General features: G+C 29.7%; 1 protein-coding gene across 1 annotated transcript; it reads left to right on the top strand.

Moving 5' to 3' along the window:
• Positions 1 to 18,152: 18,152 nt before the first annotated feature.
• On the top strand, positions 18,153 to 24,056 carry LOC100791866 (probable protein S-acyltransferase 5). The gene is made up of 5 exons (XM_003528047.5): positions 18,153 to 18,403; positions 18,760 to 18,942; positions 21,547 to 21,843; positions 22,518 to 22,751; positions 23,149 to 24,056. Exons 1-5 carry the CDS (start codon positions 18,305 to 18,307, stop codon positions 23,593 to 23,595), a joined length of 1,260 nt encoding a protein of 419 aa, XP_003528095.1. The 5' UTR covers positions 18,153 to 18,304; the 3' UTR covers positions 23,596 to 24,056.
• Positions 24,057 to 25,223: the final 1,167 nt, after the last annotated feature.

Raw genomic sequence — 25,223 nt, 5'->3', positions numbered from 1 at the left:
ATAAAAAATATTGATTATTTATTCTAAGAAATAAAAAAATAATTATTTGTTTGACATATTTGTATAACATCTGTCTAAATAGTTATGATGATATAGAAATGGTAAACATTATTTTTATGTTGCAGCATGTACCTCATGATACACGATAACAGAAGAACCCCCTGAAAATCCGATTTATAAATTGCACTTGGTGATGGCTAACTTTAGTAGGTAATAATAGGTATAGTAATAATTGGACTCCAAAGTGGTGGGTACAAAAACAAGTCTTAAAATATGAGGCATAACAAGGATAACGTTTTAAGATTTTCTATCCGTGTTGTTAAGGGGAATTTTTTTTAAATGTTAAATTTCACATGATTTTATTCTAAAACAATGAGCAAAATAATGCTCGATCTAACATACTTTTCATTTTATACTTCTTATGTAATAGCTATTTTATTTTTAAAACCCATATAAATTTTTATTATTTTTGTAATGTACTACTGAAGCCTTTATTTTTACATAAATTTTAACAAAAATATTTTTACTATAGATTTTGATTCATTACACAAAACTCTTTCAATTTTATAAATATATTACGATTAATCTCTGTATGATAGTAAAACTTTGAAATTGTTAGTGTAAGATTTAATAATTTCAAAATTATTGTGATCAAGATTTATTTAGATTTGTATTCAAACATTAAAAAATAATCATAATTATATGTTTAGAAGATACAAAGTTATTATTTATTTTTGAATGTTATTTCAACTATATTTTATTTTTTCTTATTTAAATAATTAATAATTTTAAATTTACTATGGTATAAAAATTAATTGTAATGCATTTATAAAACAAAGGGTAATTTCTTAATGTTTAAAAAATATAAATGGTTTTTATAATAAGGATATTTTTTTTAAATTCACGTAAAAATAAAGGTTTTAAATTTAAGAGTAGCATTTTCGTAAAATAAGGAAGATTTTGTTTAGCCTTTTTTAAATAGAAAAGAAGTTAAAATAATTTACTCTGAAAAAAATTAATTAGTGTATCTTTTAATAAATATTTATAAAACTCCAATTATTTAATTCTTCTAAAAAAATAAATACCAGTATATAATTAGTCAATTACTAGTACTTCGTATATACTGAATTAGCGTATCCCCAAGATTAGCATTAATTGCGTTTCACCGTAGATTTCAATAATTTATTCAGTTTAAAATTATAGGACAGAGATATTTTGGGCTAAGAGGCCAACCCTAGGTGACTATACTGCTTGTTTTCGTGCACTTACGGGTTATTATTGCTTCTTTTTTTTCAGATAAACGTATGGGTTATTATTATTATTTTAGAATGTCTAAATTCTGTTCAAAAATCTTAATCATCATCACTTTTTTTATTAAAAATTAGAAAATAAAATACTGATAAAACATTAACAAATGTCTTATATTTTTAAATAATGAATTTCATAAAGAAAATATTTAAAAAACTAATGAGAGGTTAATATTTAAAAAATTAATAAACATTAACTCTGAGAAAATTAAAGTCGGTAACATTAACATCCATGATAAAATATATGCTAAAGAACTTGCACCAAAAATAAAGATATTCTAAAGAAATTTCCTTTTTGGTAGTGATTTTAGAATGTTTGAACAAAACTTGTACTGATAAGAAAAGTAGGTTAATGGAATAGAGCCCAACTCTAGAAACAAAGGAAGCAATATTTTTAATAATGATTTAGAAGGTTAATATGTTGTCTTTTGCCATAATTTACGATAAAACATATATCATTCTTTAATTCATGTAACTGATCTTACTCATATATTGAGAAAAAGACTTGGTTGGTATATATTGCTATTTGTATTAACTCTTAGTACATTTATATAAAAATAAATTATCAATATTACCATTTTAAAATACAATATTTTCATTAAAATAATGACATATTTTTCATGCGTGGTATCGGTAATACTAATATATGTGTTTTAGTGTCGCGTTCAGACCTCAGAGACTCGAAACAATTATTGATTAACAGTCTCTATATGGGTCAGCTGGATTCAACAGCGTCCTGATCTAACTCCACTTTAGAAAGTTGTCAAAGTTCAAAGGATTTTTACCTACACTTTTTTGTACAGAAAGAGCGTTTAAAATGATGTTAACAGCCACAAACAAGGAAGTCTCCGTCTAATAATGATCAATGGTGTGCGTACTTATGTTTAATGTGTTCCATGGGACTTGTTTTAAAGAACAAATATTAGACGTAAAAATATATTTTTGGTTTCTTATGGACATTTGCGTGATTGTTTCATCGTCATGCTCATGCATGTGTTCTCTAATTCGTACGCAAATTGTGATTTCTTGACGCCAACTACCTACGTACGTGTTCTTTCAAACGAGAATTTACAAAACTTAATTTTAAATAGTATAGTAAAATAAGAAGGTTTTAATTAAAAATGAATTAAAGTAAAAAAAAAATATATCTAAAAAGTCATTTAAATTAATATTTTTTTATTAATTCTCATTGATCCGATACATTATACACAGACAGAAAGGAAATTAAACTATTTTCCAGATTTTCTCAAATTAAATTACTGTTTTACTCATTCAAATTATATCAATAAAAACAATAAAAAATGTAGAATTGATTTATGATAAGTAAATTGAAATTCATGATGGCATACATTCCAATGCAGATTCAATACATGAAAATAAAATAGAAACAATAATAATAACTTTCATCCTTTGACAGAATTAGATATTCAAACATGCACTAAAATGTGCGTCTACCAACCAAATCATGCACTACGGATGATTTGAAGAAGAAAAAACAGCTAAAGAAAACGAGTTTCGTATCGTAGGATCCTTATTTTTCTGAGTGGTACAGTATCTGACAAGATTATTTATAATTAAAATTCATACGTGTACATACTCATGTGGCTGGAACCGCTAAGGTGGTTCCATCACTCGCCATATATGATTGAATGATTTTTTTTATGTTTACACAACTGAATATATAATAATTGTTGTGAATGATTTTGGCTTTTCTATTTGTGTGGATAATAAGTCTGAGAACGTTGTCTTGCATGGTTTCTTTTTGTGTGGCTGATCGTAGTTCGTAGCTAGGAGTGTGTACGTGGAGGGACACCTGGAACAAGCTGGAAATTGCTGAAATAGGGTCAGAATTCGATGACTTGATTGAATTGAACATTGACCAATGCCGTTGTGCTAGCTAATACTCGAACTCTCGTCATCTCTCCAACATGCACCATGTTTTGGAATTGCAAAGAATGCGACACTTTTCTGAATACGAATGAATGGAAAAATTGGCTAAATTATTTTTTGGATTCTTGTCCACGTTTGGAGACAGAGGGTCTTATAGCAATGGGTACCATATATGGTGAGATTTTTTCTTTCTCGATCGGGTGTTAGTTCATGCACGTTCATAGATTAGAGGTTTGCGCGTTGATTGAATTGGGAGGAAATAAAAGAGAAATAGGTTATCATTTTTTATTGTCCAATTCAAAACATAGAAAGAAAAACCACGTAATTGTTATTGTTTTTATCTTTCCGTGAAAAGAAAATGAAAACGAGAGAAAATTTAATTTAAAACAATAAATTTGTCTATTTATTTACCATTGTATTAAAAAGATCAATATAGAAATTCTTTAATGTGAACATTTTTTCTCATTTTTTAACCAAATTAAAAATTAATGTTCATCCATTTTTTAACTCCTTTTCAAATAATAAAATAAGAAACTATATTGCTCTATATATTTTTTCTTGTCTGCATTTTTTCTTTCTATCTTCTTTTGTCACGTTTTCTTTAATTATATGTATCTAGCTAGAGTGGTGATATATAATTAGGTGGGCATTCAAGCTATTCAGTACGAATTATTATGTTGCTTGAATTTGTTTGCATTCAGTTTACTCAATCAAAAACTCACATTTGTCAACATTTCGTAACATGGCTTTCTGTGTACTATTAATCATTCGATCTTCATCAGGTGAAACTCTTTTTTAAATGATGACACCAAAATTATACACCTAATAATATGCTATAAATAAATTTTATTTAAAATTACAATGATACACAATACCCACATATTTTAAACACTTCAACCATGGTTTTCATTTTTTTTCTATCTTTTATTTTATCACATTATAAATTTTATAATATTTATATTTTATTTCTTTTTCCCCTCTCTCTAAATGTCATATAGAATAATGGTTGTCCATAAAACATTTTTCAATTACCATTTCCTCCCCAACTACCAACCCTAATTTAACATTACGGATCATAACCTTTTTGTAATATTTGAATGTTACAAAAAAAACAATTATAGGGCGAGGGGATACATGATATGAAAATCCGATTTATAAATTGCACTTGGTGATGGCTAACTTTAGTAGGTAATAATAGGTATAGTAATAATTGGACTCCAAAGTGGTGGGTACAAAAACAAGTCTTAAAATATGAGGCATAACAAGGATAACGTTTTAAGATTTTCTATCCGTGTTGTTAAGGGAATTTTTTTTAAATGTTAAATTTCACATGATTTTATTCTAAAACAATGAGCAAAATAATGCTCGATCTAACATACTTTTCATTTTATACTTCTTATGTAATAGCTATTTTATTTTTAAAACCCATATAAATTTTTATTATTTTTGTAATGTACTACTGAAGCCTTTATTTTTACATAAATTTTAACAAAAATATTTTTACTATAGATTTTGATTCATTACACAAAACTCTTTCAATTTTATAAATATATTACGATTAATCTCTGTATGATAGTAAAACTTTGAAATTGTTAGTGTAAGATTTAATAATTTCAAAATTATTGTGATCAAGATTTATTTAGATTTGTATTCAAACATTAAAAAATAATCATAATTATATGTTTAGAAGATACAAAGTTATTATTTATTTTTGAATGTTATTTCAACTATATTTTATTTTTCTTATTTAAATAATTAATAATTTTAAATTTACTATGGTATAAAAATTAATTGTAATGCATTTATAAAACAAAGGGTAATTTCTTAATGTTTAAAAAATATAAATGGTTTTTATAATAAGGATATTTTTTTTAAATTCACGTAAAAATAAAGGTTTTAAATTTAAGAGTAGCATTTTCGTAAAATAAGGAAGATTTTGTTTAGCCTTTTTTAAATAGAAAAGAAGTTAAAATAATTTACTCTGAAAAAAATTAATTAGTGTATCTTTTAATAAATATTTATAAAACTCCAATTATTTAATTCTTCTAAAAAAATAAATACCAGTATATAATTAGTCAATTACTAGTACTTCGTATATACTGAATTAGCGTATCCCCAAGATTAGCATTAATTGCGTTTCACCGTAGATTTCAATAATTTATTCAGTTTAAAATTATAGGACAGAGATATTTTGGGCTAAGAGGCCAACCCTAGGTGACTATACTGCTTGTTTTCGTGCACTTACGGGTTATTATTGCTTCTTTTTTTTCAGATAAACGTATGGGTTATTATTATTATTTTAGAATGTCTAAATTCTGTTCAAAAATCTTAATCATCATCACTTTTTTTATTAAAAATTAGAAAATAAAATACTGATAAAACATTAACAAATGTCTTATATTTTTAAATAATGAATTTCATAAAGAAAATATTTAAAAAACTAATGAGAGGTTAATATTTAAAAAATTAATAAACATTAACTCTGAGAAAATTAAAGTCGGTAACATTAACATCCATGATAAAATATATGCTAAAGAACTTGCACCAAAAATAAAGATATTCTAAAGAAATTTCCTTTTTGGTAGTGATTTTAGAATGTTTGAACAAAACTTGTACTGATAAGAAAAGTAGGTTAATGGAATAGAGCCCAACTCTAGAAACAAAGGAAGCAATATTTTTAATAATGATTTAGAAGGTTAATATGTTGTCTTTTGCCATAATTTACGATAAAACATATATCATTCTTTAATTCATGTAACTGATCTTACTCATATATTGAGAAAAAGACTTGGTTGGTATATATTGCTATTTGTATTAACTCTTAGTACATTTATATAAAAATAAATTATCAATATTACCATTTTAAAATACAATATTTTCATTAAAATAATGACATATTTTTCATGCGTGGTATCGGTAATACTAATATATGTGTTTTAGTGTCGCGTTCAGACCTCAGAGACTCGAAACAATTATTGATTAACAGTCTCTATATGGGTCAGCTGGATTCAACAGCGTCCTGATCTAACTCCACTTTAGAAAGTTGTCAAAGTTCAAAGGATTTTTACCTACACTTTTTTGTACAGAAAGAGCGTTTAAAATGATGTTAACAGCCACAAACAAGGAAGTCTCCGTCTAATAATGATCAATGGTGTGCGTACTTATGTTTAATGTGTTCCATGGGACTTGTTTTAAAGAACAAATATTAGACGTAAAAATATATTTTTGGTTTCTTATGGACATTTGCGTGATTGTTTCATCGTCATGCTCATGCATGTGTTCTCTAATTCGTACGCAAATTGTGATTTCTTGACGCCAACTACCTACGTACGTGTTCTTTCAAACGAGAATTTACAAAACTTAATTTTAAATAGTATAGTAAAATAAGAAGGTTTTAATTAAAAATGAATTAAAGTAAAAAAAAAATATATCTAAAAAGTCATTTAAATTAATATTTTTTTATTAATTCTCATTGATCCGATACATTATACACAGACAGAAAGGAAATTAAACTATTTTCCAGATTTTCTCAAATTAAATTACTGTTTTACTCATTCAAATTATATCAATAAAAACAATAAAAAATGTAGAATTGATTTATGATAAGTAAATTGAAATTCATGATGGCATACATTCCAATGCAGATTCAATACATGAAAATAAAATAGAAACAATAATAATAACTTTCATCCTTTGACAGAATTAGATATTCAAACATGCACTAAAATGTGCGTCTACCAACCAAATCATGCACTACGGATGATTTGAAGAAGAAAAAACAGCTAAAGAAAACGAGTTTCGTATCGTAGGATCCTTATTTTTCTGAGTGGTACAGTATCTGACAAGATTATTTATAATTAAAATTCATACGTGTACATACTCATGTGGCTGGAACCGCTAAGGTGGTTCCATCACTCGCCATATATGATTGAATGATTTTTTTTATGTTTACACAACTGAATATATAATAATTGTTGTGAATGATTTTGGCTTTTCTATTTGTGTGGATAATAAGTCTGAGAACGTTGTCTTGCATGGTTTCTTTTTGTGTGGCTGATCGTAGTTCGTAGCTAGGAGTGTGTACGTGGAGGGACACCTGGAACAAGCTGGAAATTGCTGAAATAGGGTCAGAATTCGATGACTTGATTGAATTGAACATTGACCAATGCCGTTGTGCTAGCTAATACTCGAACTCTCGTCATCTCTCCAACATGCACCATGTTTTGGAATTGCAAAGAATGCGACACTTTTCTGAATACGAATGAATGGAAAAATTGGCTAAATTATTTTTTGGATTCTTGTCCACGTTTGGAGACAGAGGGTCTTATAGCAATGGGTACCATATATGGTGAGATTTTTTCTTTCTCGATCGGGTGTTAGTTCATGCACGTTCATAGATTAGAGGTTTGCGCGTTGATTGAATTGGGAGGAAATAAAAGAGAAATAGGTTATCATTTTTTATTGTCCAATTCAAAACATAGAAAGAAAAACCACGTAATTGTTATTGTTTTTATCTTTCCGTGAAAAGAAAATGAAAACGAGAGAAAATTTAATTTAAAACAATAAATTTGTCTATTTATTTACCATTGTATTAAAAAGATCAATATAGAAATTCTTTAATGTGAACATTTTTTCTCATTTTTTAACCAAATTAAAAATTAATGTTCATCCATTTTTTAACTCCTTTTCAAATAATAAAATAAGAAACTATATTGCTCTATATATTTTTTCTTGTCTGCATTTTTTCTTTCTATCTTCTTTTGTCACGTTTTCTTTAATTATATGTATCTAGCTAGAGTGGTGATATATAATTAGGTGGGCATTCAAGCTATTCAGTACGAATTATTATGTTGCTTGAATTTGTTTGCATTCAGTTTACTCAATCAAAAACTCACATTTGTCAACATTTCGTAACATGGCTTTCTGTGTACTATTAATCATTCGATCTTCATCAGGTGAAACTCTTTTTTAAATGATGACACCAAAATTATACACCTAATAATATGCTATAAATAAATTTTATTTAAAATTACAATGATACACAATACCCACATATTTTAAACACTTCAACCATGGTTTTCATTTTTTTTCTATCTTTTATTTTATCACATTATAAATTTTATAATATTTATATTTTATTTCTTTTTCCCCTCTCTCTAAATGTCATATAGAATAATGGTTGTCCATAAAACATTTTTCAATTACCATTTCCTCCCCAACTACCAACCCTAATTTAACATTACGGATCATAACCTTTTTGTAATATTTGAATGTTACAAAAAAAACAATTATAGGGCGAGGGGATACATGATATAAAAATTAATAATTAAATACTAATACATGATAGGAAAAATAAGTCTGGATTTATTACATGTCATTTATGCAAGTTATTGAAAATGAGGAACTACTTAAAAAAAAAGGAATACTTATAAATTATACAATCATTTAAAAAAAATGGTTTTAATATTAGTTAAAGACAACCTCAATTTACAGGAATGGATCTCCTTAATTTATAAAAAATTGTAGGATCTTAATTTAAATAAATAATAACCATTGAATTAAAATTAATGGTTAGAATGAATTTTAACAAAACTTACTATTTTACTTTTACAATCTTACTTCACATATTTTTATAAATTGAGGATACCTGTTTTCTCTCTCCTCTCCCACACACACTTTCTCTCTAACCCAAGACACTCTCTTCCTCCTCGAAGCAAAACGGTAGTTTTTCAATCCGAAAAATGCCTTCTCCAACTGGGACTCCTCTGCCACCAACCCATGTCGGTGGCACGGCATCACTTGTGACCCTTTCACCGTCACGATTACCGTCGGGAGCCTCCCATTTGCCTCCTTCTCCAACCCCTTTCTCGTCATCCTCTGCCGCATTGTCTCCCTAACCACCCTTAACCTAACCACCAACCTCATCAACTCCACCCTCTCTCAGAACAACCTAGTAGGCCCCATTCCAGACTCCTTTGTTGGAATCGTCATGCTCTAACACCTCAACCTCTCCGACGATATTTTGACGAGCCTGATAACTGTTAATTATGAGTATATTTTGGGGTAAAATTATATAAGAATTTATAATTTTTCTCTCCTAATTTTTCCTTTTTGAGAAAATAATTGTTAAATAACATTATTTAAGTTTTCATGCAGAGAATATTAAAAGTGATGAATTTATGATGCTTAGTGAGTAAAATAAAGTTCATGAAAACAAGCTAATTAAGGAAAGCAGAGCTAATTGAGGAAATCATGACTAATTAAGGAAAGTAAAGGCGGACTTAGTGCAAGAAGCCCACTAATCTTCACCTATAAAAGAAGAAGAGAGAAGAAGAAAAAGACACACAAAAATTCCAACATAACACAATTCCTTATAGAAGGTAAAGACTACAAGAAGGAGAAGCAAGCAATAAGAGTCATTTCTTCTTTTCATTCCCTTTCTTATATTTTCTCCCTTTACTAAATATTTCCCTCTTGCAATTGTAAAGCTTCCATGACAATGAGAGACTAAATTCCCTTTCTTGGGAACATGACAACCAACTACTCTTGATGTAATTTTTCTTCCTATCTATTTATGAATATTACATTTGCATTATCTTTTCATGTGTTTAATATTACTGCTTGTGGTTTGATCATCCATTTGCATGGTAAGTTTTAGGGGTAGCGTTGGGAAACGTTATTTTCTAATAGAACTGAAAAATAGTATCTAAATCAAGTCATCACTAGGATAGTTGATATTTGTTTAGCCTGTTATACATCTTTATTCTTAATGCAATTTACTATTTTAGCTTGCAAAGGGATTTGGGAGAGAAAATAGATAAATTAGGCTCTTTCATGCGGGGACCAAAGTTAAAGTATACTAGTAAATGTAAGTATAAATTAGAATAATTATAAATAGAAAAAAAAATCATTAACATTACATCAAAGAGTAGTTCTGATAGGCTAAATTTCCAACATTCTCATCTTCTGAATTTCCTTCTACAATATTATTGGATTTTCTCATCTTTTCTGTCTTTAATTAATTAATTTAAATTCATGTTTAATTTTTTTCTTGTTTGATTTAATTTTCAGCAATTTAATTTACTGCTTTCTACAATATTTCCAAATCTTTTTCTTAATCAAATATTCATCTACATAAGTAAAAACAAAGTTCGTGTGCATACGATATTCGGATTTCCGTTTTAACTTTATTACTTGGGATGAATTGGTGTACTTGCCAATCCATCAACAAAGTCTTGCCGCCCTCTCTCGCCTCAAAATGCTTAACCTCCTCACCGGAACAATACCATCTTCCTTCAGCAACCTCACTTCATTAAAACACCTTCAACTCGCTTACAACTCGTTCTCGTCGAGTCACATACTGAGTCAACTCCGTAACCTCAGGAACCTCAAAACGTTGATCCTCACTGGCTGCAACCTCCTGTTATGCGAGTTAACTGGGATGATTCCGACCGAGTTATGCAAATTGTCACTCAGGTCGTTGAATTTATACGAGAACAAGCTCGAAGGGGTCTTACCACCGATTCTTGTGCATTCTCCCAACCTCTATGAGCTTAAATTGTTCAGTAACAAACTTATTGGAACGTTGCCGAGGGATTTGGGGAGTAACTCGCCGTTGAAGCACATTGATGTTTCATTTAACTGATTTATCGTCCTCTGTCTATGTATTATGATGGGAGCAGGTCTCCTTAATTATAAAAATATGAAGTAAAAATATAAAAGTAAAATGATAAGTTTTGTTAAAATTTATCTTAATCATTAATTTTAATCCAACGGTTATTATTTATTTAAATTGAGATTTTATATTTTTTTATAAATTGAGGAGATACATTTCTTGAATTTACTCATTTCACCTTCATAATTAAATAATGTTATCGCTAATACGATAATCCAACCAATTGTTAGATGGGTAGGCCATTAATTGCAGTAGTCATAAGCTTTATTATTGTATATTATTTTAATCTTTTTTAGAAGGGGCTGTTCTTGAGATATTTCAAAATTATGTCTCTATCAACATAATAATTATTATCAATTGGCAATTTTATTTTCCAAATTATTTGTTAGAATTTTCTTAAATAACTTTACTTTTAATAACTATATTTATTGTCATTACAAGCTACGAAATATAAGCTATTTTTCTCATAATTATCATCTAATATCGTTTGCATTTTACTCAACAGATTTTTTTCCAAAGAAAATAAGGTTGTTCAATTATCAAAATTATGTATTTTTTTATTCTTGTTTATCATCGTACCCTTTTGAAGTGAATTCTCAATATCAAACTATTATTTATGCAAAAATATAAAAGTGAATTACGCAACATTGATCGGTAAATAATTTGATCAGTTTAAATTTCTCATATTCTATTAAAAGTACTGATATTAGAATTTTAATTATAAAAATTTAATAAAAAATTGTGGGTAGAAAAAATCAAAATAATAATAATAATAATGAATTGATGTATGGTGAAGTTACATTTATCTTCCAAATAATTCTTGGAAATTTCTAGAGATAGCGTTGGCTGTCCATTGCTGTCTTTTAACTCACATTGAAACTTGCGTTGATTGGTGTTTGTGTCAAAGATCTCATAGGTCTTCCTTTCTTTCACTACCAAGAAACAGAGTAGAGTATGGTGTTTTAATCAGCTGGTGATAAATTTAGGTACTTACTGTTATAATTATTGGGTTGGCATTTGTGACCAACATTAGATATCATCTCATGACTCCGAATCTATATCTGTTTCCACAATGATAGGAGGGGGCCCCACAGCTGTGCTTATTGACATGAACCTCATCTTAATGTCAACCATGCAAATTCTTTTTATACAATTAATTAATTGATTAATTGCATCGTTTTTGGCTGCTCCCTCCTCGTTCGTTCGTTCATCAAGCGTGTGTTCAAAACTGTGTACAGTAACTATTAACTAATACCCTGGTCACATTATTGTCACGTACACGTAGGACTGAGCTCGATTTAATCTTATTTTGACATATTCATCTTAAATTAAAAAATAGAATTCATCGCTTATATATGAATTTTTTATTTTCTTAAAATGACAGATAATAAATATACGAGTGATGAATTACATCAATATTTAAAACTGAAGTATCAAAATATAAACAGACTACTGATAAGTACCCTTTGACACATTACACTAAAAAAATTGTGAACTGCTAATTCCAGAATTTTAAACTTGACTCAAACCTAACGGCTGGAGCAATTAATTTGACCCAAAACTAGTCTCATAATTTAATTTATCCAGTTTAACTGTTGGATCAGATGTGTTTATAATTTAATATTGATGCGATCAAACTAGCCATAAACTAGATTGAGTTAATGTGATTTAATTACCTTCCAGCAGAGCCCAAAGAAGAATCGTTTCATAACAGTCGAAGGTCTGTTACGCGCTGCAGTCTATCTCACATTTTCTCAGTCTCTTTTCAAACCCAGTATTATCACAATGTACAAACGAGTTTCACTTTCACCACTAAGATCCGGACCACTGTTTAGTATATAAAACTAATGTTGAACCCTTAATTACTTATTTAAGAGACAAAAATATCTGTCAATCATATCATTATATTTGTTCAGTGATCCATTGAGCTAATATTAACTCTTTCTAATTAATTACTAGTTTAAGTTTTATAGCATTTTATTTATTAATCTCTTAACTTTACATGCATCTAAGGTACTAGTTAACCTGACTTTAAGTATAATTACTCCTAATTACATAATTCTTGGTAACACTTCAATGTCATGAAATAATTGGAAGCCACCAGGACCATTCACAAGTTGCCGCTTCGCAATTCCTGCGATCATGAACAACTTGAACTCGTGTCCATTTTCGTTCTCGTATATAGAATCAAATAACCAATAGGATGTCTGCTAGCTAACCCAAAGTACTATAACTTGTTGCATTAACCAAAACCTCACTGCTAATTAAGGAGTATGCAACAGACCAATTTAGACACTACTACAGTAGGTAGTATCCATTATCACTAAAAAATTGCGAAGACGTTGATTGCTTAACGTAGGAAGAATAACGAGGGTTTTGCAAAGTCCTATATTATAGTAGAGTTTATAGGGGTTAGCTAGGTGCCTTTATGAGTGAGTTAATGTGGGTGTTGTTGGAGAGATAGAGAGTGTTGGTAAGCATCAATGCCCTAAATGTGAGGCTATGAAATAGATTACTTTGGCGGAGGGTTAAGGCAATTTACTATCACCTCCAATTCATCCACTTGAAACCAATTCATTTAATTAGGCAATGCAATGTGACACATATTTTTTTTGGATCTTAGCCTCGACATAACAAGATCTCCAGCAGCTATTGTGGACTCTATTCTCTTGCAGATAGCCTCTGCTTAATGAAAGTTTATACAAGAGTCTCATTCAGAGGGAATTAATTAATGAAAAGGTCCCATGAACCTGTCATGCCATGTGCGCAAAGATAAACTATATGATGAAATATTAATAGATCTTATCTAATTATCTTGCATGTACCTGACGAGGCTACGGTAGCAACAAATTAAGACCTATCGAAAATAAAATGTAATAGTAGTACAATGAAGTCCACACCACATAGATTCATGTCTCATGGTATTCATGGCCAGGTCAGCCTTCAAATTTCAGAAGAAAATTCCACGTGACTGTAGAGTTCCGGCATAATAATGGCAAATAAACTATGAATCTAGACAATTCCAGAATTTCTTTCTGAATTGTTATTTTCTTCAATTGGAATTAGGTAACGACCATGATTATATACATCAATATATACTTCCATTTCATTTTCCTACTTTTCGTATATAGTAGTATATTAGATCATTGCATAAACAAGAAAAAAAAAATCTGCATGGCATATATAGGTTAAGGTTATGATTCCAAAAAAAATTGCTTGGATCATGAAATCATTCTCATTCCGCTACTTCTTTTTTTCTTGGTGTGTGGTTGGGCGTATTCAAATTGGATCATTTCGTAGTACGTTTATTGTAGTGGGCCAAATCTTTTTTCTCACTCATTGGATTTTGGGAGTTGCTGGGTGCATCTAGCAACATTGCTGGTGTAGCCAGCAATTATGAGAATGAGTAAAATTGTCCTTGTTTAAAAGTTTTAAAAATAAACGCGAATACCTTAATACGGAAGAACTTTCTTCCGTATGAACTTACGGAAAGAACTTTTTCCAGAAGAACTTTTTTCATAAGTTCTTACGTAAGGTTTTTTTTTTTTTTGAAAATTATTTGTGACAAATTAATTTAATGCATTAAATATTTTTTATTTAATTCGGCTTACAATTACAAAATTTAATGCATATTCAATTTGGGTTATTATTACAAAATTTAATGCATTAAATATTTTTGTAATAGTAACCATTACAAAATAAAAAATATTTATTTAATATATATTAAATTTTGTAATAGTAAAAAAAATTTGTGATAGTAAACGTTTTTTATTTTTAAAAAAAATATACAGATTAAATAATGGCCCAAGCAAGACTCAAACCTATGACTTTTGACTTTTGTGTTATTAGCACAACGCTCTAATCAACTAAGATAATGAGTTAATTACGTTATAAAATAAATAATGTTACTATACATAACACTAAAATTTCTAATGCATGTTTAATGTGCATGTTTAATGCGCATGTAAATTTAAATAATAAATTTTATAACAATTAATTTTGATATAAATCATACGAATTATTTAATCCGTATATTTTTTTAAAAATAAAAAATATTTACTATCACAAAATATTTTTACTATTACAAAATTTAATGCATTAAATATTTTTGTAATAGTAACCCGAATTAAATATGCATTAAATTTTTTAATAGTAACTCGAATTAAATAAAAAAATATTTAATGCATATTTAATTCGGATTACTATTACAAAAATATTTAATGCATTAATTCAAGTTACTATTACAAAAATATTTAATGCATTAAATTTTGTAATAATAACCCGAAGTAAAAAATATTTAATGCATTAAATTAATTTGTCACAAATAATTTTAAAAAAAAACCTTACGGAAGAAAGAACCTACGGAAGAAGTTCTTCCGTAAGTTCATACGGAAGAAATTTCTTACGTATGAACCTACGGAAGAACCTTCTTTCGTAAGTTCATACGGAAGAAGGTTCTTCCGTACGAAGATACTCGCATTTATTTTTAGAATTTTTAAATAAATGTAATTTTACCCATTCACATAATTGTTGGGTGAGTGCACCTAGCAACTCCCTGGAATTTTGTCTTCACTTCTTAGGCCGATCTCGTTCTATCCATATCTGTTGGCCCAAACAACAAAAACAGGAACATAAATAATGAAAAAAAAATCTGGAGCAGAAAATAATAAAAAAATATAATCAACTTGACAATTTGAAAAAATAAATTATAGTTGCATCAATATCCTTTGAATTAATAATTGCAGTTTAAAGTGAAAGGAAATCTCTGTCGGTCCATTTTTTTAAAAAAAAAATGAAATAAATTAAATAAATTTATACTAAGTTGTTAGTTTTAGTACATAATTGATTATCTTCCATCATTCAAATTTTATGGGTAGAAAAAGTTAACCGTCAACGGAAGAACTACCTTATCGTACTATAAATACTGTGACTTGAACAAAATAACTTATAGAAATTAAAAACTATGTGGTCATAGATTTAAAAGGAAACAATTTCTAGTGAGGAAAAGTTTCCATTGTTAATTTCACACCAATTAGGAAAGCATTCGTGAAGAAAAAATTTGCCGCTAATCCCTTGTAAATTGGTGAAGGATTAGCTAGGAAACATTTTTTTCTTGCTATTCCTTCACAAGCACATCAAATTATTTAGTGAGGGACTCTTTGCCTTGCAAATCATTTGCTAACGGAAATATAATAATTGAAAATAAAAAAATATATATATAAAGTTAGTGAGGACGTATTTCCCTCTTTATTTCCTGCTACTTTGGGAAGGAAATATCCCTCATAAAACCTTAAAAAATAGATCATCAAATTAGAATTAAGTTTAGGGATAACATTTTCCTCACAAATTTGACACGTTTGTAAAGGAAAATTTGTCTCATAAAGAATCTGAAAATCGTAATTTGACGAGGGAATATTTTTCTTCGCAATTCCTTCTCTATTCAATTATGAGAAAAATTAATTAAAGTTTAAAATAAATTTAAATTATTTAGTTGATAACATAAATTTAGGAGATGAATTGAAATTTTAAAATAAGTTAAAGTATAGCATAAATTTTAATTTATTTAGTTGATAACATAAAGTTAGCTTTCCTACAAATTTCTAGTTGCTTTTTAATTATACTATAAATTTTATATTGAAATGATGTTTTTATTATAAATTTATTTATATACAATAAATATTTATTCTAAATATGTAACTCACGTGCTATAATAATAATAATAATAATAATAATAATAATAATTTACATTATTATAATTATAATAATAAAAGTAATTACAATTATATAATATAGTTATTTATATAACGTATATGATTATTAATATATATATATATATATATATATATATATATATATATATATGTTTAGTATTTGTATATGTATATAATGTAATGTAATATAATATAATAAAAAAATTATAATCAAGGTACTCAGTAGTTAATGATTAATTTCTCAAACAATTGATATTCATTTTAAAGAATTCATCTCTTTCAACATATGTTTTTCGATGTGTATAAGTCACGGATCGAATCATGATAAGAGACAAAGTTATTTATATCTATAGCACACTATGCCGTTTAAAAAGGTTTTTAATTTGGAACCTCAGAAGATTTAATTAGGAAGCGGTCAATGGATTAAAATCACTAGGCCTAAAATGTTGAGTGGGTTGGGCCTTAGGGACACCAATATTTCTCTTCTAGTAAAATAGACTTAGGACATGGTTCACAATCGTGATAAGCTCTGGGTGAAGATTTTTTACAAGTATTGCTCTCAAATTCCCTTTATGCAAATTGATAAGGCACAAGAGTCTCTCCTATTTGGGGTCTATCAAGTATCAACTATCATAAAGGGCAAAAACTTTCTTAAGGCTGGTTTCACTTTTCGTATTGGATCAGGCGAAACATCTTTTTGGTATGAAGCGTGGCTGAATGAAGGCCCTCTATGAACAAAGAAAGGTCTTTTATATATGTTGATATCCAAGACAGTTGTTTTAGGATAAATTAAATGATGTTTTCCAACATGGCGAGTGGCATTTGCAAATTGCAACAGTTGGCAACTCAAATTCCTTCAAAGCTGAAAGAACACATTCTCTATCTGCGACCTCATAATATTAATCCACAAGTCCCTGACACGATTATTTGGACTGAGAACACAAATGGAGCTTACACTACTAAGTCGGGTTACATATGGTTCCTTAAGTAATGGTTGGGCAATAAACTTAGGTACGAGGGGAATTGGATATGGATGTTGAAAGCTTAGGAGAACACCAAATTTTCTATTAATCCATGGAATGCACATTTTGAATCTCAATGTGGTAAGGGAGTCACCGAAGCCTTTTGATCCTGTGTGATTCTGGTGAAAAAACTTGGAATCAACTACAAGATCAGGATGCATGTTGTTCTTGGATTCTCTTGAAATGACTAATCCAAGACGATTGGAACCTGAGATTAGAATGTGTGTCAATGTACATACTCAATTTTGTCAGAAGAAACTAAAAAATGTGTAAAAAAAAATTGCTAAATATTATATTTTTTTTATATTATTATATTATTACTCCTATTGTTTTACTAAGCCACGATTAAACCATTCTTAACCATTTGCTAATTTGTTTTGAAATGAGTAGAGTTTTGTGTTTTGGAGTATTAATTGACCGGCGGTTCAACAAGGACGGTGGATCTGCCAAATTATTGGTGGGTGGGTTCGCAATCTAACAAGTAAGTCACATTATTTCAAGAAAAGTCAACTATTAATTAACCTACCCAACCAAACTAACACACACAACACAACTGTTCCTTTTGGCAGTTGCAATAAATCACATAAATTAAATAAAATAAAGATGACACACAAAAAAAAGCCGCCTTTGACCTTTCCTTTGAATTAACATAGTAATAATTGTGATTATTCATTCATTGACACGCAAATCTCAGAGCCAATGTTTGCAGTGCAGCCTCCGGCACCGGCGAACTCCGAAGGCGGTGCTGCCGGAGATTCTCCTCTGGTCAGAACTTACCGTGCTTGGAAAGGCAACAACGTAAGTTAACATAATAATATCTATCAGTGTTCCACCACCAGTTTTAAGCTCAATTACCCTTTTTAAGTTTTTTCTACCTTTGTACAAATTCAATTCTCAATTGATTTATGTGTGTGCTTGTGTCTTATTGTATTAGACCATGTTTTTGTAATAAAGTAAAGTAAAGGGTATTGTTGATTGTCCAGTTTTCCTTGGTGTGTTGATAATTTAGATGTTTGGACAGGTCTCAATAACTAGAAAACCCACACCTTAAAAATTACTTATCTATTATATATAAAATTAAGCTTTTGTACTGTTTGAATGCAGTTAATTATTATTTGTGTTCTGAATTATTTGTGGCTGTTGTATTTTTTCAGGAATTTTGTCTTTGGGGGAGGCTTATATTTGGACCTGATGGGAAATCTATACTTTTGACTATCTTTCTTGTTGTTGCCCCTGTTGCTGTTTTCTCTGTTTTTGTGGCCAGGAAATTGTTGGATGATTTTCCTCATCACTGGGGATATTCAATATTGATCGTAGTTATTCTCCACACGGTGTTTGTAAGTCCTTCTATTCTGAAACCGTGATTTGTTTAATATATATGCTCACTCAGTAATTGTTCTTGTTCCCTAATAGCAGTAGGTAGAGTTGTTCCATGGCCTAGCTTTTCCATTTTAAGTTGTGCAGAATCACTATGTTTCTGGTTTTACATGTGAAGCGCTATTGCTATATTTATCTTGCTTCGAGATACAAATTGTTGAAGGGAAAAAAATTGCACAATTTCTCGTAACTGTTCGTTAGACTTAGACCTCATAGGCCTAAACTTTAACCTACAAAATCAAGAAGCAGAGCTTTAAAATACTTTCACTTGCTTCTCTCTTGAAAATCCTACTAAGAATCTTGGATGACTTGACATTCAGAAATAGGTTTGAAACCACTCAGAATGACTCATTCTGCCACCTTCATCCATTAGTACTATGTTTACATTACTATTATCACACTGTATATTTTACATTCCTGCTTCGGGTTATTGTAGTGCTTGTCATCATGAGAATTTTCCCTCTAACCTTGTCGACTTACTTTTCATCATATTCACGGGACATTGTCATTTACAGCTATTTCAAATATTTTATAAAAGTGAATGGCTGAAGAGGCCTTATTAACTAATCATGGTTTAATTTTATATTCGAATTGTTGTCACTTACAGTTCTGACACTGACAGCTTGCATATTCTCTCTATATAAAATAACATTTATAGGCATTATATCTGGATGATGCTAAGAGTCCTGAATGTTTTTAATAAACTTTGTGAATTTCTTATGTTAAAAACTATACTTCTGGCCTGTCACACAAATACCAATGGTTGACAGAAGTTGGTATTTATTTGTGGGGTAGACGGAAGGAGGGTGGGAATGGGAGGACCAGAGGAGGGAGCAAGGGAGTATCAATATGGTGAAGTGAAGCAAAACGTGTTAGGTTCTGATATAATCATAGTTGAATAAAGTTATACCAAATTTAAAGTGTAGTAGAAAAATCAAGTGGCTGGACCCAAGTGGTGATGGGTTGGAATTCCTTAATTAAGCAAGTAGTGGTGAGTTTAAATCTTAATTGGGAGAGAATAATCTATAATTTAGTGTCTTTACATCTTCTAAAAGAAATTAGTCTCAATAATATTTAGCATATTATTTTACTCCGGTTGATTCAAATAATATGTAACATAATATTTTATTCAAATCCCTTAAATAAGTATTTAGGATTTTGAATTTTGACTTTTAAATAAGAAGAAAATTTTATTAGGATGGAGTAGTTCACCTTTTAAGTGTCTTCACATTTTTTTGAAAGAAATTAGTCTTAATAATATTTAACATAATATTTTATTCCTTCCAATCACACTAAAAAAAAGATAATAGAAAACAATCAAGTGCAACATAAGAAGATTTCCTAAATCCTATGACTTATAACTTATAAGAGCATTACTGGTAATCCTAACCAAGGTAGGATATCTTTATACATCCCCTTATGTCCTAGATTGAACATTGGGTGCTTTCTAGGAATAGCCAACAAAGGAAAGAATCGATTGTATTTTTTATATGATTTTATCTCCTCTCATGAATAGATTAATTTTCTTTCTAAGATTTGATATATATATATATATATATATATATATATATATATATAATTTGGATTGGTCAATTAATTGAAAGATTGGTCTAACTTATTCTTAAAAACTAGTTCAAGGAAGAAGAAAAGTCCAAGTCTTTAGAGAAGTATTTTGACCATATTTTTAACTAATGTGGGAAATCTTAACAAAGGGATTGTATAGCTTATTTTTTCAGGTAGGCAACCATTTAATACGTGGTCGACCTGGCATTTCAATTAAGCAATAATAGCTTGTAACTTGTATAAGAAATCGTTGCATGTCATAAAAGATGGCCCAAAATTGTAAAGTCATTACTCTTCGGAACAAGATTGTGGAACTACTCTAATGAGACTTGCAGAAGTTCCATCGTTACGTAAATATTAACGTTCCTTTTTCTTTTTTCGAAAAACAAAGTCCACATTCATGCTTTTTGCATTTCGATCTGCTTTTATTAAAACATGTAATGTAATCCGGTTTTGATTTATTTATTAGTATGAATAGTGAAAATATTATTTTTTATGTAGTTTGTCATATATTATGAAGGACTTATGGATCAAAACTAAAATAAAATAAAATAAAAAGAGAGAATTACAAATAAGAGTTTTTTTCCTTACTCATTATAATATTGGTACGAAGTAGTTAAAATAAAATAATGATCAATTTTCATTGGAGACCATGAGCGTAGACAAGTAGATATTTTTTTCTAACATAATTCAGAATTTGAATCCTAAATCATTTGGTTAAGAAATAGAAGTTGTTGTCACTAGTCTCAATAGTTGTAGGTAATAAGAGATAGTTTGTGGGGTCTATTTAGTGAATTTTATGGAATTGGCTTTTAGAGGAAAAAAAATTGATTAAGCAGTAGCACCAATATAGTTCCTTGTCTGCAACTCTTAATGGTTTCACAAATTATTCTAATCTTGTACAATGGTTCTGATTTTGATGTAGATTACATTTTCAATACAATTATTCTAATGCTTCTCATTCACCCCTCTACTCCTAAAGTCTTACAACGTATTCCCAGGTTCTGATCACCCTTGTACTGACCTCAGGAAGAGACCCTGGCATAGTGCCCCGTAATTCTAATCCTCCAATTCTGGTTGAATATGAAGGGAATGCCAATATCAACAATGAACAAACCCCACAGCCACATTTGCCACGAGCAAAGGAAATAATAGTCAATGGAGTATCTGTGAAGATAAAATATTGTGATACCTGCATGCTCTATAGACCTCCTCGTTGTTCTCATTGTTCAGTATGCGATAATTGCGTGGAGCGATTTGATCATCACTGCCCTTGGGTTGGTCAGTGCATTGGATTGGTAAGGGACTAATGTTTACATATATATCCCAATTTCATAGTGATGTGATGGTATTCAAAAGTCACCATCTCAAAGTCTTTTCCTATCATTATATTATGATCTAGTCCTAGAAGAACAATTGTTGTGTTTTTCTTTTAATGTTCAATTTTATCTATAATGTTCATTTTTTGGTTTGTGTTTTGTTTTTCATTGCGACTATTGCATAAAAATAGATATGAATAGATTCAAATTACTGTTGAAAAGGGGTATGCAATCAATTGAATATACTACTTGTAGATATCTTTGGTACTTGGAGGCAGAAAGCCTAGAATATAGCAGTGAATTGATGGAAAGCATTGAGTAGTTCTTAAAATAACACGTGTGATTTACAAACCACAGAAATTGCTATAGAACTAGGTAAAGGAACAGCTCAAAGATTGTAGAATCATCATCGCTTGAACTCCCCATAAGTTTTGTGTTTCTATTCAAATTCTTAATAAGCTAATAGGTTTGTATCATATTCTTGAATACATTTTTCTTCTAGGTTATAAAAAATTAGCAAAAGCTGGTATGTTATTGTCTGATTTGATACATATAGTTAATAATAATACACAATTATATTTGTAGTAGATATGATCATGAAGTAGCTAATTCAGAATTATTTTTTGCTTCTTTGCTTTTATGTATGGCGGCAGCGAAATTACAGGTTCTACTACATGTTTGTTTTCTCTGCAACCCTTCTTTGTTTATATGTTCATGGCTTTTGCTGGGTCTACATTAAGAGGATCATGGACTCAGAGGAGATATCAATTTGGAAAGCAATGATCAAAACTCCTGCTTCCATTGCACTAATAATATACTCCTTCATTTCTGTCTGGTTTGTTGGTGGCCTCACTGTTTTCCACACATATCTAATCAGCAAAAACCAGGTTTGAACACCATTTAACTCACAAGCCCCTGAACTTAAATGTGGCTATCTGGGAGTTTCTGAATTCTGATCACCCTCTCCATTCCATATTTGGAAACCTTAATATAATGAGGAGTGCTAGTAACACTTGATCACACTTCTTCTAACACAATCTTTATTGTTGATTAAAATTTATTGAAAACTATAAAATCATAAGTGAAATTCATTAAATAAGATGTGAGACTCACAAAATTTTATGATTTCCAATAAATTTCAACCAATAACAAAGTTTCGTAATGTCCAATAAATTTCAGCTAATAACAAAGAATGCTTACATACTTTATCTATGAAAGAGTAATGTGCATTTCTAGTATGGTTTTCTTACACATGTTAACGACCATATTTTGATTTATGTGCAGTCAACATATGAAAATTTTAGATACCGTTATGACCAACAAGCCAACCCTTATGACAAAGGAGTAGCTGCGAACTTCAGAGAAATATTTTGCTCCAGCATTCCTCCATCCAAGAACAACTTCAGGTCTAAGATTCTGATTCCAAAGGAACCATCAGAATCATCTAGAAGAAGAACTGTTGAATCCCTGAGCCCTATGATGAGAAAAACAGCAGGAGACCTTGAACTAGGAACCACCCCAGGGTACAATGAATTTGAGGAAGAGGAGGAGGAAAGTGATTATGCAGATGAGTTTACCAATGATGAGGAACATGGAAAGGTTAGTGGAATAGGTGATGATATGTCTGTGGATTTGACCAGGATGCTTCACACAGAAGGGGGGCAGAGAGAAGTTGCTTCACTTCTAAGGCACTCGCTGTGGGAAAGAAGCAGCAAAGAAAATGGGACATAAGTTATGATGTTTAAGACGGGATCACCAGTGATAGTAGTAATGAGCCTAGTGGCAACTCACCAGAAGAGGCTCCATAATATTGATGTCAGAAAAATTCAAAATGTAAATTAAAAGAGAAATGTTTTTTTTACAACTAAAAGAGAGAAAGAGAAATTTGAGATGTAATAAATGATGTGATGGAAAAAAGATAAATAAAAAAAAATGTATGAATGGTTGTATACTTTTATGTCACATCTCATTAAAACTACAAGAATTTTGGGTGGGAAAATGCGAGGTAATGCATGTGTTTTGGTTAAATCTGAGATGTAATCCCTTAAAAAAAAAATTCCGAGATGTAATTGGAGCTTTCTACGTTGATTGATTGTTGGATATTGGATTCTTTGGAGTTAATGTGGTGATATAATATAGTTCTTTTGAAAGTGGAAGTTGTGTACAATTGAAGAACAATAGAAGTTGTGGAAGTGATCCTTCCAAGTTCCACCATGTGCATTTAATTTTTATTCATTGATAGCATGACTTGATATCAGTGTGTTTGTTAGTTTGGTGTACTTTATTTTATATGTTCAATTACAAAAGCAACACGATAAATCTTACTTCATAACTTTTTGTTTGGATACAATGAATTAAGAAGGATAATAATAAAGGAAAAAATGGGAAAGAAATAAAATATTTTTATTATTTGAATGGGTAGAATCATGAAGGAAGCAATAGGTGATCAGATTTCAAAAACACCTAGACCTTAATACTACTAACTATATTAATTAATTTGTAATCTTAATTAATTAGTTAATTGAATCTTATAAAAATGATCAAATAAAATATGTATGGTTTGAGACCAGCACATAGTCATGATCTCAATCAATCTCGACAAATAACTTATTTTTTAATTTAGGAAAAACATTAATAATTTTTTACTTACAAAATTAAGAAAGTTTGTCTATAGAGATTATCACCAACATGAAAATGGATTCAGTGTAGTCAAACCTCCCCGACTTATTTATAATTGCTGAATAAAGATCGAACGACCAAAATTTTAAATGTATTTTAAGTTGATTGACCGAGATAAAATATGAATCTTCATCTAATGATTTTGAGTAATTATCTATAAATTATAATAACATTTTGGGTCATGTTCATGCTACAAATTATGAAAGGTATGCTGTATTAGTCTCCCTACCAAACGTTTGACCTCAACATCGCACTTAGCTCAAATGGTTATATAAAAAACACTAAAATTGAAAGACAGAACCCTCCATTTCAATAATATCTAGATTCAGGTCCAAGTTTTTTCTTCCAGCACAGAATCCTCCAATTGACAAACACATAAAGAAAATGCCATTATCCAAATGCTGGAAATGGATGGTGGAATTCATGCAATCCTTCTTCCAAACTTCTTGTCCTTGCACCTCTCCTCCACAGGCGGTGGAGCTGTGCAGCGATGCGTTGGGTTTTTTGGGCTCCATTCCTATGTGGAGTAAAAGCCCAAATGAGAAGGTTTATTTTGTCTCACTTATTTAAGTGGAGAGGGATCATATTAGACATAGAGAGACTCGTTTGAGAGAGAAAAACAGTTACAAATTATTGTGATTTTTGCATACCCACCAAAGAGCGTTTTTCAGATTGCAATT

The sequence above is a fragment of the Glycine max genome, chromosome 6, assembly GCF_000004515.6.
Source record: "Glycine max cultivar Williams 82 chromosome 6, Glycine_max_v4.0, whole genome shotgun sequence".
In the NCBI taxonomy this organism is placed as follows: Eukaryota; Viridiplantae; Streptophyta; class Magnoliopsida; order Fabales; family Fabaceae; genus Glycine; species Glycine max.
This window is presented reverse-complemented; position numbering and strand designations above follow the sequence as displayed.

Bases quoted from the DNA above. Each gene is read 5' to 3' on its own strand.
- LOC100791866 (XM_003528047.5), top strand. From the start codon at position 18,305: ATGTTTGCAGTGCAGCCTCCGGCACCGGCGAACTCCGAAGGCGGTGCT. The intron at 18,943-21,546 runs GTAAGTCCTTCT...ACGTATTCCCAG, and splicing joins TTATTCTCCACACGGTGTTT to GTTCTGATCACCCTTGTACT. The intron at 21,844-22,517 runs GTAAGGGACTAA...GTATGGCGGCAG, and splicing joins TTGGTCAGTGCATTGGATTG to CGAAATTACAGGTTCTACTA.